A 16,702-nucleotide genomic window follows, 5' to 3' on the forward strand; every position below is an offset into this window, starting at 1 on the left:
TTTATATATAAATTAGTAAAAATATTAAACATATACATGCATATGTGTGTATTTATATACAAAATAATTATACACCGTACACACATGTATATTATGCAAACACAAACTTTTATTTTGGATGCGATTAATTTTTTCCCAGCACTAATATATATATATATATATAAATATATATATATATATATATATATATATATATATATATATATATATATATATATATATATATATATATATATATATATATATGGGGGGGGGGGGGGGTCACGGATTGTTAAATACGTACATAGGGGGGGCCCCAAGGAAAAAGGTATGGAACCACTGTTCTAAAGCACCGGTTCTTAATACTGTTCTACACGTCTCCCTGCTCTCTCATTCAGCTCAGCTCCAGCAATGAACTGTTGCAATTATACACTTCACATAGCTATGAGAAGCGTTAAACATGGATGTGCGTCCATGTTTAATGCTTTAATCAGGATAAAGCCTTATATTAAAATCTAGATGTGCGTTGTTAATGCGCGTTGTTAGATGCACGTTGTTTTAGCCAATCACAACACACTGGGCTTGCTAACCAATCAGAGCCCATTGCCTATTTCTGAGGGAGTGGTTCATAAAATAAGGAAATTATCAGCCCATTTCTCAGAGAAGGGACAGAGCAGTGTGGAATAACACGTTAGACTGCACCCCATAAACACAATCAAGCCTAGAAAAAAAGCACTAAACCACCCCTTTAAAGGCACATTTGAAAAGTTAGTTCATCCAAATGGAAAATGCTTCTGTGTCGTAAAAAAAAATGCTGTTTCATAATTTAACAACCTTTTTATACACTCTATAAATGGTACAGTGTGTTGGGATATACTCCATTTGATTGCATGCAAAAAGTCTGCTATTTCTCTCCAGAAGTTATGACAGAAAAATGTCTTGTATTAATTTAAACTAGGTTTTCTTGTCTCTCTTAATTCCACTCGCACAAGTGCTCATCAAAGCAGACATTTATATTTGTTGCAGTCTTTGTTTATTCCGTCTTACCTTGAAAAATTCACATGTGCTGAGCAAATACATCGTTTTTATTTTTTTTTATTTGTACTATACTATGCTTCTGATGAAATTTGTCACTCACTGTATGCATACCCTAGCTTACATAAAACATAAAAACCACAGTATGCTTTAAAAAGCACTAGCTTTTCAAGCATTTCATCCTTGTGCTTTTCACGCACCTTATCAGCCTAGTCACATGTGTTCTGCATTTGGAGGAAGTATTCCACCAAAGTTTGAAGACATGTCTAAATGTGGCTCGGATATGAATCTCACCCATCCTTTTAATGGAAGTGAGCGAGCAAGAGAGCTCAGAGAGAGGACGCCTAGAGCCACAGCTGAGACAGAGACACGCTGAGAGACGCAGACACACACTGTGTACATTCATCTTTCTCCGGTGGGGGAAAAAAAGAAAAACACAAATGCACAGAGTGAAGATATATCGACAGGGTGTTGCTGGCCAGTGACCTGAAAAGGGAATGACAGTGCAGCAGTCGTAACAGGAAATCTCTTCTGCGAATCCTTCATCTTTCACATCAAATGCCTTTGTGAATCCACTTGTTATTCTAACCTTTTAAAATGCATTGTACATTATCAGACCAAACTGCTTTTTTGACTTTCATGTTGCTACATTTTGCATCGAACAACAGAGTTGTTTCTGGATGGGGTTTTTAAAAGGTTTTTCATTGAAGGTTTCTTGAAGGCAGGCAGCTGTAGATGAACAAATAAGTAGGATGTGGCTTTGTCAGTGTTCAAATAATGCAGGTACTCCCCATACTTTTTGATATTTATGGCCAAGGCTAACTTCCTCTAATTTCTGTGTTCTAGATGATGAAACATGCGTGGGACAGCTACAGGCAATACGGCTGGGGCCACAACGAGCTCAAACCCATCGCCAAGAAAGGACATTCCACTAATATCTTCGGTAAGTAAGTGTTGGAGTCTCATTTACATATAAATGACTGCTCCTGCGGGATGATTCGGTTCAGGGTGGTAAGGACAGACACACACAATCCCATCTACATCCATTTTTGTGTGCTATCTTCAACTTGCACCCTCGAAAGAGGAGACGTGCTAGCACAGTTCCCCGTCCCTAATCATTACTCTGTTTGTGTGTATTGTTTATCGCTGGCTCTCAGCTGCAGAGCTAAAGAAGATTCCACTACTGGGACTGAACTTAATCTGTGTGTGTACATGCAAGCATGCCTGAACAAAGAAATCACAATTGATCCTGTTTGCATCTTACTTTGCTGCTGTATGTGCAGGGAAAGAGAACAGTAATAAAATAAAGTAAATGTCCATCACCTGTTTTCAAATGGAGCGGCACTTAATATACGGAGTAGTAGTTTGCTTGCAAGCTACGCAATATCGCGTTCATAACCGTATGCGATTCATCTGCGATTATGACGTTGTATTGTGTAACTTGTCACCGAACTACGGCTCTGTGTAGTAAGTGCCGCTTCATTTGAAAGCAGGTGATGGATATTTGGTACTAATCACATAACCAGCTGTGTAATGATGAGACATGAGACACGCATGACAACTGCATGCGATTAATCGTACAGCCCTAGCACCAATGGACTCCCTGCAGTGAATGGGTGCCATCAGAATAAGAGTCCAAGCAACTGATAAAAACATCACATTAATTCACTTTACTCCAGTCCATCAATGAATGTCTTGTCAAGTGAAAAGCTGCTTGTTTGTAATAAATTTATGGTTGGGACATTTTTAACTTCAGAAGTCCTCAATTCATAATATTCCTTTCCCCAGTGAAAAAGTGGTCTCATCTGGATCAGGAGAGAAATATGCACAGATCAAGCACTGTTTATAAGCAAAAACAGCCCAAAACAGTTGTTTTGGAATTATTCAATAAATGCTCTCTTTTTAAATGAGCCAATCAATTTTTGCACCACAAGTCCCGTCCTTCATTATTTCCATCTGAATATTCTCAAAACCTTTCTACTCGAATCTCATCACATTACTGCACTTAAATGTGTTGTGAATGGCGTTTCATTTTGTCTTTAAATATTAAGCTTTGCAAATTTACCTCAAGCTGTTTTCCTCATAAATATGCCAAAATTTAGGTCAAGGTTTTATTCTTTGAGGTAGCAGTAAGACACTTATAAAGCAGTTCTGTGATTTAAACAAAATGAGAGGGAGCTTTTGAAGAACAAAGATGTGAGAAGGGAGAGACATTGTGGAAGAACAAGGGTGATGTGAGAGACACATGCTGTAGTGCTATGTGTCGAAGTGTCTTTCACACTTCACTTTCATATTTAGAAACCCTTTCTCTTTTTATAACTCCTCAGCCATACATGTATCGATCACTCTGTTTGATTGTACTTGAATGTGTTTTTGATAGACTTTGCTCGTCTTTTACAGAGGTTTCACTCTCAGACACCCTGAACTATGATTTATAAGATCTCATATATATGACAGATAATTTAATGTGCGCACAATGAAATGTAATTTATATAATATAATATTTAAATATAAATAGCTATATAAATAGTTTAGGCTGCTTTTCTTGTTCAGGCTAGCCAAAGAGAAAAATCAGCTTTTCAGTCTTTTGTGAGTGACGTTCCCATTATTATGCATAATCCGCAAGGCTTTGTGAGGATTATTATAGTTTTCTTTGACATATACTCAGAAACTATAACCTTATATTAGTTAATTTATTTCTACTTGTCTTACCTGTGACTGGTGGACTGATATGTTTTTGGTGAACCAGAAATTCACTATTACTGTCTGTCTCTTTTCCTTTGCGGGACGGAGAGAGAATTAATATTTCTCAGTAAACCTTGAAAACATTCAACATTAAGAAACATTATTTAGCATAGTACTGCAGACAAAGCTATGAGAAAATAAATACTATATATATAAATATGCAATGCACAATAGATGAAGTAAGCATAAATGGCAACATCCTTAAAGTGCTCCTATTATGCCATTTTTATGGTTCCTTATATTGTTTTGTGAGTCTCCTAGGATTAAATGCATTCAAGGTCAAAAACACTTTAGTTTTCTCCAAACATGGATTTTAACCTGTTAACTGTCAATCACGTTTTTGAAGATAGACACGAATGTGCATTATACAAACATACATTTTTATAATTCATGACTGAAAACATTTTGTAACATGATTTTGATGTACCATTTACATGGTAATACAATGTCTGATTTTAAAATGGGTTTTGAAGGATGAATTTTGAGATTTTGTGTTTTCAAGTGATATATAACTTCTGATGATTTCTAAATAGTTATAGAGAAAAAGGCAACGAGGAAGTCTTTTTTTTAAACAAAGGTCAAAGCTCCTTTTGTAATGTAGATTTCTGAGGGTGCACTCTTGTCATAAATTCATCTATTACTTTTCCTACATAATTTTTAACAAAAAATATTGGTAAAATATATATTTGAGTCTTAGACCTTTCCAACGATATATAGTTTGTCAAAATTAGATTAGATTTGATTGTAATATAGTATAGTCAACGTAGGCATTGCCTAACATAATGACATTGCAATATTGTATTTTTCTTCGATACATATTGCGATATAAAATCTAATCAGTTATTTTCCTTACAAACAAAAATGGGGTGAGCACACTTACATTCTCATTTTAAATGGTTTAAACATCGACACCATCGTGTCAATTGATTAATATGTGCGAGGAAGAAAGAGCACGAAAGCGCTCGTGTTGTTTTAAGACGGCTCGCTCGCTCTCTCTCTCTCTCTCTCTCTCTCTCTCACGCTCACTCTTTCTCTCCGCGAATCAGCCGGGGAGCAGCTGGCCCGTACAGTTAATGAATAACGGAACAACTACGACAGCCTTCATCGCACATCCTGCGATGTGACTCGTGGATTCGTACACCGCGATATCGATTCTTAAACGCCACATCTTGCAGCCCTAGTCTTTACTGATGAGATGCGGATGAAAATCGCATTTTATTTTTTGCACAGCCTTACTTTCATCTTTACAATGATGAGTTTTCATTTTTGGGTGATGTATCCCTTTAAAGACGGTCCAGTCAGCTAGATTTGTTTTGTAATATTTGTGACATTCCCAAAGTAATGTTGAATTGATTGTTTAAAAAAAAAATTGCCTTTCGTCCTCAAACCTTGTTTAAGAATACTTATCAGCTGTGATTCCACATAGGGCTTTGACCTCTTGACTACATCTGACATGTTGGATGAAAGGATTCTGACAAATTCCAATGGTTTACTGTTGTGGTGGGACAGGGACTTGCCCTTATCGATCCTCAAATCGACATCAATTGATTTTCTTTCATTGTGTGTGTGTGCAAAAACATTTGACCCATAAAAGCCTGAGACTCTGCTGCTGGGAGGCAGTGCCTGAACAGATTGCTGATGGTAAGCACTTTGATCTGTAAATGTACACCCTGTTTACGGCGCATATTGTCAGACTGGACCCCAGGGTCAGATCGTGTAACCCAACTGCCAGCGTTACGCATATGATAACACAATACTAAAATAACCACGTTAACATGTGGTCACACTGCTGTGGGATTGTCTGTTGCTCTGCATGTATGCATGTATGTATGTAGATGTATATTTATTATGATTTTCTATTTTTCATTTTTGTATTTGTTAAAAAAAATGATATTTCACACTAAAAATTTTCTAAAATTATGTGCATTTTGAAGGCTATTGAAAATAATGAATTTTAATACTTTAATTATTTACTAAAATGAAAATAAATAAAAAAAGACTACATTTGAATTGATAAGAGGAATATACTTTTTAAATGTCTGAGCATGGTAACATTATTAGGCCAAGTTTGGTTTACACCAAAGGTGTGCCTTTACAGTCGCTGCTATTATAAAAAATTACGTACTTGTAATCTTAAAATGCTGCGTATTGGCGCTCTTAATGTCCTATAACAAGTATTTTAGCAAAAAGTATATTTTTTTGAAAATTATTGTGCTTGTTTTTTATTGTGCACTGTCTGTTTGGCACGCGTGTATGTGGCAGTGCTTATTCACTTAAATCTATAAGCTAAGGCTTGTCCACTCCTGACAGCTAAATGAAAATATTTGCATGACCTTCTAACATGTACAGATGGAGAGAAATGCAAGTTATGTTCTGAGGAAAACGTGTCAAGCGCATTAAATAGTACAAATATCTGTCAGAGCATCTGACTGGGCAAGCTGCGTTAAACGATGCATTAAATTATTTTAATGTACAACGTGGAGGCCAAGATTTAATATCTCCAGGTATAACAGCCTGGGGCTATGGAGCCAGAAGAGTCTCAATAAAGATAAATGCACACACTACAGTCACATATGCACACATAGGATTCATACATGCACACACATAATTCATAAATACACACACAGGATACACAAATGCACACAAAATTCACAAATGCAAACACAAAATTTAAAAAGCACAGAAGATTCACAAATGCATACAAAATTCAGAAATGCACACAAAATTCAGAAATACACACACAATTTAGAAATGCAAACAACATTTACAAATGCACTCAAGATTCACAAATGCACAGGACAAGATTCAGAAATGTATTTCTGATGCACACACACATATATCTTGATTTACAAACTGCTTGCGGTCTGTGAACTTCACTGCATTTGTGTGTGAATTTTGAGACTCCCTTGACTTGGCTCGACACACAAATGCCTTTTTTTAAACAGGGAATGATCTGCAACCAATCAGATATCTCCCTTGTTTTAGCCAATCACAAGAATGCACCCCACGTGGGGGATTGTTTACTTATAAGCCAATCAGCGAACGACTCACTTTCCTCACGCAGCGAACGACTCACTCTCCTCAGCGAACGACTCACTTACATCATACAGCCGGGGACTCACTTTGCGCAGCCAGCGACCCACTTTGCGCAGCGAATGACTCACTTTCCTCACGAGTCACGCAGCGAACGACTCACTTTCCTCACCCAGCGAGCGACTCACTTTCCTCACGAGTCACGCAGCGAACGACTCACTTTCCTCAGCGAACGATTCACTTTCCTCACGAGTCACGCAGCGAACGACTCACTTTCCTCACCCAGCGAGCGACTCACTTTCCTCACGAGTCACGCAGCGAACGACTCACTTTCCTCAGCGAACGATTCACTTTCCTCACGAGTCACGCAGCGAACGACTCACTTTCCTCACCCAGCGAGCGACTCACTTTCCTCAGCGAACGATTCACTTTCCTCAAGCAGCGAAGTTGAGCGAACGATTCACTTTCCTCACGCAGCGATCAACTCACTTTCCTAAGCGAACGACAGCCGGAGACCCACTTTTCGCAGCCAGAGAGCCACTTTCCTCTCGCAGCGGACCACTGACTCTCTCTTCATGTAGGGACTGAATATTATAATTAAAGTGACTTCTATATTGCATCCAAAAGAATATTTAGATATATTTAAATATTCAAAAAGGTTTAAACATTTTTTTTTTTTTACTTTCATTAAAATATTTCAATAAAATGAAATAATTGCCTATTGCAAATTTATGAATCCATGGTTAACTTTTTTTCTGCAGTCACTGGGCTATATGTATTGAGACATTTTTAAATTTATATTTAGTAAAAAATAATAAAAAATAAACCTGAATTGTAATCTAAACATCTGTATTTTCATACAATTTAATACAATTGCTGTGTGAACACGTTCATGTGATTGGCTTATAAGTAAACAATCCCCCCACATGGGGTGCATTCTTGTGATTGGCTAAAAGAAGGGAGATATCTGATTGGTTGCTGATCATTCCCTGTTTAAAAAAAAGCATTTGTGTGTCGAGCCAAGTCAGGGGAGTCTCAAAATTCACACACAAATACAGTGAAGTTCACAGACCGCAAGCAGTTTGTGAATCAAGATATATGTGTGTGTGCATCAGAAATACATTTCTGAATCTTGTCCTGTGCATTTGTGAATCTTGAGTGCATTTGTAAATGTTGTTTGCATTTCTGAATTGTGTGTGTATTTCTGATTTTTGTGTGCATTTCTGAATTTTGTATGCATTTGTGAATCTTCTGTGCTTTTTAAATTTTGTGTGTGCATTTGTGAATTTTGTGCGCATTTGTGCATCTTGTGTGTGTATTTATGAATTATGTGTGTGCATGTATGAATCCTGTGTGTGCATATGTGAATGTAGTGTGTGCATTTATCTTTACTGAGACTCTTCTGGCTCCATATGGGGCCGGTTTCACAAAATATTCTTCTCAACTACCATTTTCTTCTTATTTTTTAACTTAAAGTCTGCTTGAACCGGAAGTTTGCGACCGATTTAACTTGCATATTTTTCCAGACTTCCGAGAGAAACAGAATATTGAATGAGGAAAGCGGAAGGCGTGATTAGTTTGTTTTTCTACCGCAAACTGAAAGTAGGCATTTTATTCAGAACATGCTGTCATTGCTCACGGGGCACTGGGTTGGAGGGGTGTGCTTAGGCTCATGTCTTAGGTCAGACTGACGTCATCACAGAAGGTGCGTCGTTTTAGAGGATTGGGTTGACTTTAAATAGCAATTTTTATTTTATGTGTATTATTTTGTATTCATAAAAAATATTTTTTTTCTTAAGATTGTTCTGAATACAAAACTTGAATTCAAATTCTTGGAAATATTCTTCTTAAAAATCATTGCAAATAACTTAATGACTTGTCTTAAATCCCAAACATTAAGAATTATTTAATTAATTTATTGGGTTATTTCAACTTAAGTATGTTTAAGTGTTACAACAACACTAGCTACATATAACACATAATAGGACTAAGGGATGTGCACAAGTTTTCTGAAGTGACAGTGACCGCAATGACTGATATGTAAACATCGGTCATGATTAACCTATGTGTGACACTACTTTTTACTGACTTCAAAACTCAAAAATGAGTCAGATAGGGAGATTTAATTGAAAGTTTGTAATTTTAGCTTATAATATATTAGCGGACACACATACCATGAGCATTCACTCAGATTAGAGCGCAAAAACACAGCACAAAGATACATTTCAATGAAACATTTCGCTGCACCTCGAGAAAGGCTTTTTAAAAGAAAGTAACAGTTCAAAATCTTGGCGCATTAAAACATGAAGTCGAGCTCCAGTCAAACTCACGATGAAAATAATGTTATTATTGTAATTAAGAACATTCTTACGACCTTTATTGAAATTTATGTTAAGAAATTTCTTAACTAACTTCTTAAGAAAATTTTACTTGGGGATACTCCATAAAAAAAGACTTGCGTAGCATATAACGGTTACAGTAACTTGGGACGATATCAAATAAGAGTGCTGTGAAGACCACAAACACATATGAAAGGCACGGAAAACAATGTGTTCTATGGAGCCTCTAAAGGGGACATGGTTAGCCACTTTCTAACAGTAGCATGTAAAATTACAGTACATAAGATTTCACTTACCACATAAACAGAGTAAGGAGAGATGACTGATAGGATGATGGCGAATGATTTGCAGTTCCTGAGCACCACTGACAAATATCTAATCTTTTAAAAATGAGTGGTAAAATACTGCCGAGTGCTGCTCCATATGTGATTGCGAATCTCAAAAGTGAAAGTAAAAAACAAGTGCACGTTCATAAGTGATTTTAATGCCCCTGCATATTAATAAAGGCTCTCTGAAGCCCGCAGTTTATATAGAGATTAAAGGGGGGGTGAAATGCTCGTTTTCACTCAATATCCTGTTAATCTTGAGTACCTATAGAGTAGTAGTGCATCCTTCATAACTCCAAAAAGTCTTTAGTTTTATTATATTCATAAGAGAAAGACAGTCTGTACCGATTTTTCCCGGAAAAACACGACCGACTGGAGGCGTGACGTGTGGGCGGAGCTAAAGAATCACGAGCGCGAGTAGGCTTTTGTGTTGAGAGCGTTTGGAAGCTGTGACACCGTGAGGAAAAAACCAACCAAAACAAACCATGGCTAACAGTCAGATTTAGCGTATATTTATGATCCAGAATCAGATCCCGAGGCTGAAACTGAACGAGAGCAGCAGCAGCAATGAATCGCTCCGAGCGGGGCTCGAACCCGGGTCTCGGCATGAGAGGCGGACGCACTAACAAGAAGGCAGAGATATTTGAAGCAGTTTTACTCACCGCCTGCGGACGCAATGGAAGCGTCCTAGCTTTATGAGCAGTTGGTTTATGCTAGTTAACGGACTGTTAATGTATGTTAATAAGCGTTGATTTTCGAACAATCTAATAATACCCAGCGATTTTTGGATATTATTTTGCTTGGAATGCCCATCCCTATTTGTAACATTGTAACTGTTTTGAGTGTCACTTTTGTTCAATTTAATGCATGTTACAGAAACTTAGAGAAGCCAAGGTTTTGAACGACGGTAGTGTACATGAGGATGTATGACATATCGTCATACGTGAAGTGTGGCAGTAAACCGTAATGTTAACATTAAGATTATGCCATTAAAAGGTTTTTACCAGACAATGAAGTGGTGGAGATTTACATTTTCCTAAGCGGTGAAGCTTCATGTTTTCATTTCTTTCTGCCACATCATGGCTGAATGAACTGATTAGGTTTAACCTCAGTATGAACCCTTCACACATTGGGCAAGAAGTTGTTCTATCCTGTGCTGATGTGTGAAGAGAGAGAGTGTGAGAAAGCTGAATTTTGACCGTTTTAGCCTGGGCACAGCCCTCCAGACCCGCAGCTTGGAGACGGGCCATTGTGTTCTCCGTCATCCCAACGTCCAGTGTTGTTGCCATAGCAACAGCAGGGCTAGAATGCGTATGCTGGCTGATCGCAGAGCATCCAGACTACTGAGTCTTTAATCAGCTCTCTGGTTAATCAATACCAACCAGTCTGCACCTAATCAGCTGAGGATGCTCGACATGGGTCTGATATTCAGACTATGGTCCATAACTCTGTCATTTTTGCTCCTCATTTCTGTTCCTAGGTATAAAAGAGCACAATGTATGATGAGTACTGGTATAAAATAGGAGCCCAGTGGTCCTCCCTGACTGGTCGAAAGAGACAGGGCTTAATCCTTGTTCTAAATCCTAATTCAATGTTTTTTGGACAAAGAATCAGTTTTCTAGCCACAAACAATTGATCATTTTACAGGGTGCAGCATTTGCAAGTTCCTCCAGGATTCCAAAGAATTTTTTTTTTGCATGTAGCACAAAAAGACTTTGTTTGTGATTTGAGATGCCATTTGCAAGCAGCAAACATTGTAGATTAAATGACCTTCTGAACTTGAACCTGAACCTGGTATCTTATATACATGCAGAAGGTAAAAATATGAAAAAGTAATAGCTCTTGCCTTTTTTTTTTTTTTGTAGAAATGTTATGTGAACTCAATACAATTGTGTGATAAATTTGTGTTTGTAGGAGCCTCATACTGAATTCATTATGTGGAGGTGATGAGGAATGAAAGAGCGAGGAGGGAAAACAGCTGGCTAAGGGAGTTGTGTCAAGACAAGGGATTGCAGTGAGAGAATATTGCCTCAATCAGCTGGTGCTTTTGACTTCTCCATTTATTTTTGGTATTTATGACCTCGTTTGCGTAATTTCCATCAACCACCAGCCTCACTGAAATCTCCAATTATATATGCATCTTGGTGCTGCCCAATGAATTACATTCCCTAGGTGGTTAATATTTCCTTAATGATGCGTGTGATTTTCTGTTTGACTGTGGGAAACATGGGGAAGTATACACAGCTTCTCAGCATGTCAAGTTTAGTGCTCTTAGCGTGTGTGTGTATATGGGCTTGGTTTAGAGATCCATCAGTTCGTGACCCACTTTGTTGTTAATGATGTAATGAGTGGTAGGGATGAGGCTTGGGGGATGTTGTCTTCTCCGTGGTGACTTCATAAACGAGAGGTGATCTTGTTTCAGCATGGCTCAGCTCAGACTGGTGACAAGCACAACTACCCTCTCGTACAGTGCAGAGACAAAGCAGTTTAACACTAGGGTTTAGGCTTTTGTCATCTGCGTGCTAAGTACGCCAGTTTTGTGCAGTGCACTGAGGCAGAATACATCCCAAGCACGTCCTAAATGCTGATGTGTGCGAAGTACTAGACAGTTAGTCATGCGTTTTTCCTCTAAGTGTCTCACTTAGACTCGTTTCTGCTAAAGACTGCAATGTATTCATCCATCTGTTTTCAAACAGCCTCTTTTCAGAGAACAATGCAGATGTAATTTTTATAGCTTAGGCTCATTTAGTCTCTGAAATGTGTGACTGCTCATTTTGTGGGGAGTTTTAGGTGTGCGGGTTTAACTAGTGTTTATAGATTGTTGTAAGTCAGCGTTACAGTTTAAAAAATTTATTCATACCAGTATTTTAATATGAAATGCACAAATTAGTTAAAATACCCTTCTTGGTGACGTACTGACTATGGCTGGGCAAAAAAATAATAAATAAAAATAAACAATTCTTTTTATTGTTTTTTTTTTTAAATGACGTCGATTTTTATATTGATCTCAAAATCCACGAATCAATCTTTTCTGGGGTTTTTTTCAGCACACGTTTAAAACAAGATCTGATTAACGTGAATCTTATCATTGCTCTTCTCCACTAGATGTTACCCTTATTTACCTTGCGCAATGTTACAACAGAAAGCCTTTTATTCATTCAGCGCTTATCATTGCCGAGATACTGTAGATGAGAACCAAGAACAAAGCCATACGCATGATTCACAGGAGAAATCTGCAGAAGCATTTGATATCACACACAAAGAGCCATGATTTCCACAATCAGTGAACGAATGGCGGTGGTGCAGTGCACTGTTTACTAACATAACTTACACATATATTAAAATATGGACGACGCTCGCTGTGTTTTCAGATTCTGCTGTCTCACTATGATTATATGAATACACGGATATCATCTCCAGCTGCTCTGAGATTCTGCACTTCTTTAGCATTTTACCGTTTCATTTCAGAAAACTACTGTCATATCACATACACAGTCACTGCAAGTTCCTCACGGCAACTTGTGAAAATAAAAGTTTAGTTTAAGGTTAAGAAACGTCAGAATATATTACTATTTAGCAGTCTTAAGACTTAATGTTACTACTGCTAATACATATTTATAAATCTTTATTTTTAAAGAAATAAACACATTTGTTTTCTTTTTTTAATTTTAACAGTAAACTTCTGTTGTGCAGCACTTTGTTTGCCAAAAAATAAAAGGGTTTAATTTTGATTTGATTTGGATTAATTAAATTAATGTTTTATGCCTTCATCTGATTACCAGAAAAAAAAAAAAGAAAATTTTATAGGGACCTATTATTGTTCAAAAAAGGATCCCATAAAGAAAAATTAATAGGTTTAAAGGCCTGTGTTTCTTAATTGTTTTTTTTGTCATTTGCAAACTTGTTTACTGTAATAAAAAAAATAAAAATATAGAGAATCGAATTTAATGAAGCTTGAGAATCTAAATGAATTGGGACATCTGAATTGATACCCGATCATGAACACGATCAGTCTTAAGTGAATGTAAACAGCACAAATGATTCGATTTGTGAATTAGGCCTTGCAGTGTAAAAGCAACCCAACTGACTTTAGTGCTGGATTAATATTAATGACATAACATACAGCAAACTGACTAGAAAAGAAAAAACTACTTGCTCCTCATGTTCAAATAACTTCAGGACCTTTAGTAAGTAATCCAAGATTGTACATGAACGCATGCCTAAAGGGGGATACAATAAACTAAAGGCAATTTTAAATGGTCCAGCTTCACAGTCAAAACAACTTTTAATTGATTAAAGTATATATACACTGAGGTTGGACAAAATAATGTGAGCACTTGTATTAACCACCACTGAATAACTTATTCTATATATATATATATATATATATATATATATATATATATATATATATATATATATATATATATATATATATAATAAATTCAGTTATATTGAAATCATAAAATTCATAAATTTAATCAATGAAAAATATTCTACAAAATGTATATATGAATAAATTCCTCAATTAAATATTATATACACAATTATATACACAAAATGATTTGCATTTGTTTACTTGGGGCTGTTTTTAAATAAATGAAAAGCTTCAGTACAGTAGTAAGTACAACTGTACAAAACAGGCAAATTGCATTCTTGCTTGGCAGAAGTCTAGACCACAGCCGCACACAGCAGACACATTCATAAGTTGTGCCAGCTCTGCCATCTCTGTGTTTGAGGTGATGGATTCTTTGAGAACAGAACTCACCATGCATAAATTAGTATGTGCAGAATGTAGGGCTGTATGTGTCACACGCGAGGCGTAGTGCCATAAATCATGTGAATACGTGTGTATAGCCTACACATCTGCTGTGATGTCCTCTTCCATAGCTGCATTTTTTCTGAAGAAAACTGCTGTCTGCAACTTGAAAGAGATTCATAGTCCTCTCGAAAGTTTTTGGGGCAAACATGAAGTATGAATGAGTCTTGATGGTCGGCTATATTAGTGGCTTTGACTAGTTGATCTAGATGTCAGGACATTCTAATTTTAACTGGACCTTTTGTTGAGACTGAATAGTTGATGTTCAGATGCTCCATCTGGTAAGAGAAAGAAAATGCTGCAAATGCTCCCAACTGACTGACTGATTCCAGCTCAATTCCTGCCGCTTTTCCAGCTCTCCCAGGATTCTAGTGGGATTAAACTCTTAATAGATGAGAAGATGCCATGCGCAAGTGGGAAATCACACGAATTTAGTTCTGTGCAGTCCACCAGGAATGCACGTAAGCCCTTGACATGTTACAGAAGACCTAGAAACAAATGACTAAAGAGTCAGAAAAGAAATGGAAGATGGAGTTTAACAGGAAGAAAAAGTGGAATGAAAGTCATACCATGACACACAACCAGTGTTATACTGTTTTCTTTTTTATATATATCTTATTTGTGATTGGAATTTTTTTTTGTTTCTTTCTTTTACTGTACATCCCATTTGTCATTCAGCAGTAGGCTATTTATTTGGCACATAAGCAATTGTTAATTAGTTACTTAAATTATTATAACTATTAAATGTCACATGTACTAATATCACCATTTAACTAGTATTTTATTATTTGTTTATTATTTTATTATTTGTGAAAATTCTGTTTTTTTATTGACATTTTCTCATGTGATCAATTGCTTGCAATAGTAGCCGTTTACTGAAAAAGCTGCTCTGATTTGAAAATTGCTGAAATGATGTGTCTCTACTGTATAATGTTAAGTTAGTGGCATCACAGATTTTTTTCAGTCAGTTATTTTCAGTTATTTGTTAAATCCGATATCCATCCTGTCCTTGCCGCTCTACTCCGAGAGTGCCGTGCCCCATCAGTCTCTGCAGCATTAGAATGGTGCAAGAGTCTGTGTGTCTGAGAGACAAGGGATCACTCCTCTCCCTCGGCATCACCACTACAGCCGCTCATCAGTGCTGTGGCTCAGTAAATATTCATCAGCCACTTACTGTGACTGACAGCAAGCACATCACACAGTAAACACCAAATTACATACAGAGCAAAGATAGAGGAGTGCAGGAGGGAGAAGAGGTTTTGCGAGAAAGGAGACCTGTTGATAGAAAAAAATCAGCTGTTGAAATGTCTGTGCAGTTATTCATAAAGAGATCATGAGAGACAGACAGACACTATTGTGCCCTTGAGAGCTGAATGTACGTGACCTGAGTGCTGAGGTGTTATTTGGACCTGAGCATATGTACATGGACAGATTGTGTGTGTGTGTATGTGTGTGTGTTACAGTGTATAAAAAGGTGCACATGGCGGCACCTGGACTTCAAGCTTTCTCTCATTGAAAAAGTACACCCAGCTTTATATATACATAAAAAAAAGTCATGGTCATTATTTATTTTTTATACTTTGTTATTTGCTCTGCTGAGTGGTTTTTAGTGTCTATCGAATACCTTTCTAAACTATGAGGTCAAAATGTTTATTCAGCAAGGAATCATTAATTCGATCAAAAGTGACAGAAAAGACTTCTACATCATTACAAAATGTTTTTCACACAAATGCTGCTCTTTTGAACTTTATTCATTAAAAAAACCCACTAACAAATGTATCAAAACAAAGGTTTCCATTGCATTACTAAAAAGAAATGTTTCTTGAGCACCAAATCATCACATTAGAATGTTTTCCAAAGGATCATGTGACACTGAAGACTGAAGTAATGACAATCACTGGAATGAATTACATTTGTGAGCACTGCTAATAATAAGTTGTTACTATATCAAAGCAGAATCCGTAATGTAACTGTAGAGCATGATTTGTTCATTAGCTTAAATTTTGACCGTGGCACTTGATGGGGCAATCCTTCCTTCACTAACACACTTTAATTGGGGTGAGGACCTAAACCTGATTTTTTGTGAACTTTTTCTTTAATTTCAGTCAGTGACATTTCACAGCTCCATCTTGGCAAATTGAGGCTGGTAGTATTAAGCAATGTAATTTTAAAATCACAACCCAAATGGCAACGGGGTTAATACAAGAGGAAAGAATCCTCAGGAAACCCCACAATTTAAATATGATTGGTTTTCATTTCCAAAAAAAACAGTCTTCAGAAGAATTCCTCCACCACATCATGTTCACAGTCCACATGCTCAAGATTTCCAGTATTGCCTTCTCTCTCAATATTTACTGTATCCTGCTTTTTTCCACTAGCCAAGATCCTGTAGTTTCATTTGCAGAAGCCACATTTCCAGTCACACT

The 16,702-nt window shown here is 36.9% G+C and overlaps 1 protein-coding gene across 2 annotated transcripts in view; it reads left to right on the plus strand.

Annotated features, from left to right (window-relative positions):
* The window catches only part of LOC128019693 (mannosyl-oligosaccharide 1,2-alpha-mannosidase IB), a 76,711-nt gene that overhangs the window by 31,545 nt on the left and 28,464 nt on the right, over positions 1-16,702 (plus strand). For both annotated transcript variants that reach the window (XM_052605814.1, XM_052605813.1), the window contains one exon: positions 1,861-1,957. In XM_052605814.1, the coding sequence (XP_052461774.1) occupies positions 1,861-1,957 (97 nt within the window). The remainder of the gene's footprint in view (positions 1-1,860; positions 1,958-16,702) is intronic.

Source organism: Carassius gibelio, chromosome A9 (genome assembly GCF_023724105.1).
Source record: "Carassius gibelio isolate Cgi1373 ecotype wild population from Czech Republic chromosome A9, carGib1.2-hapl.c, whole genome shotgun sequence".
Classification (NCBI taxonomy): domain Eukaryota; kingdom Metazoa; phylum Chordata; class Actinopteri; order Cypriniformes; family Cyprinidae; genus Carassius; species Carassius gibelio.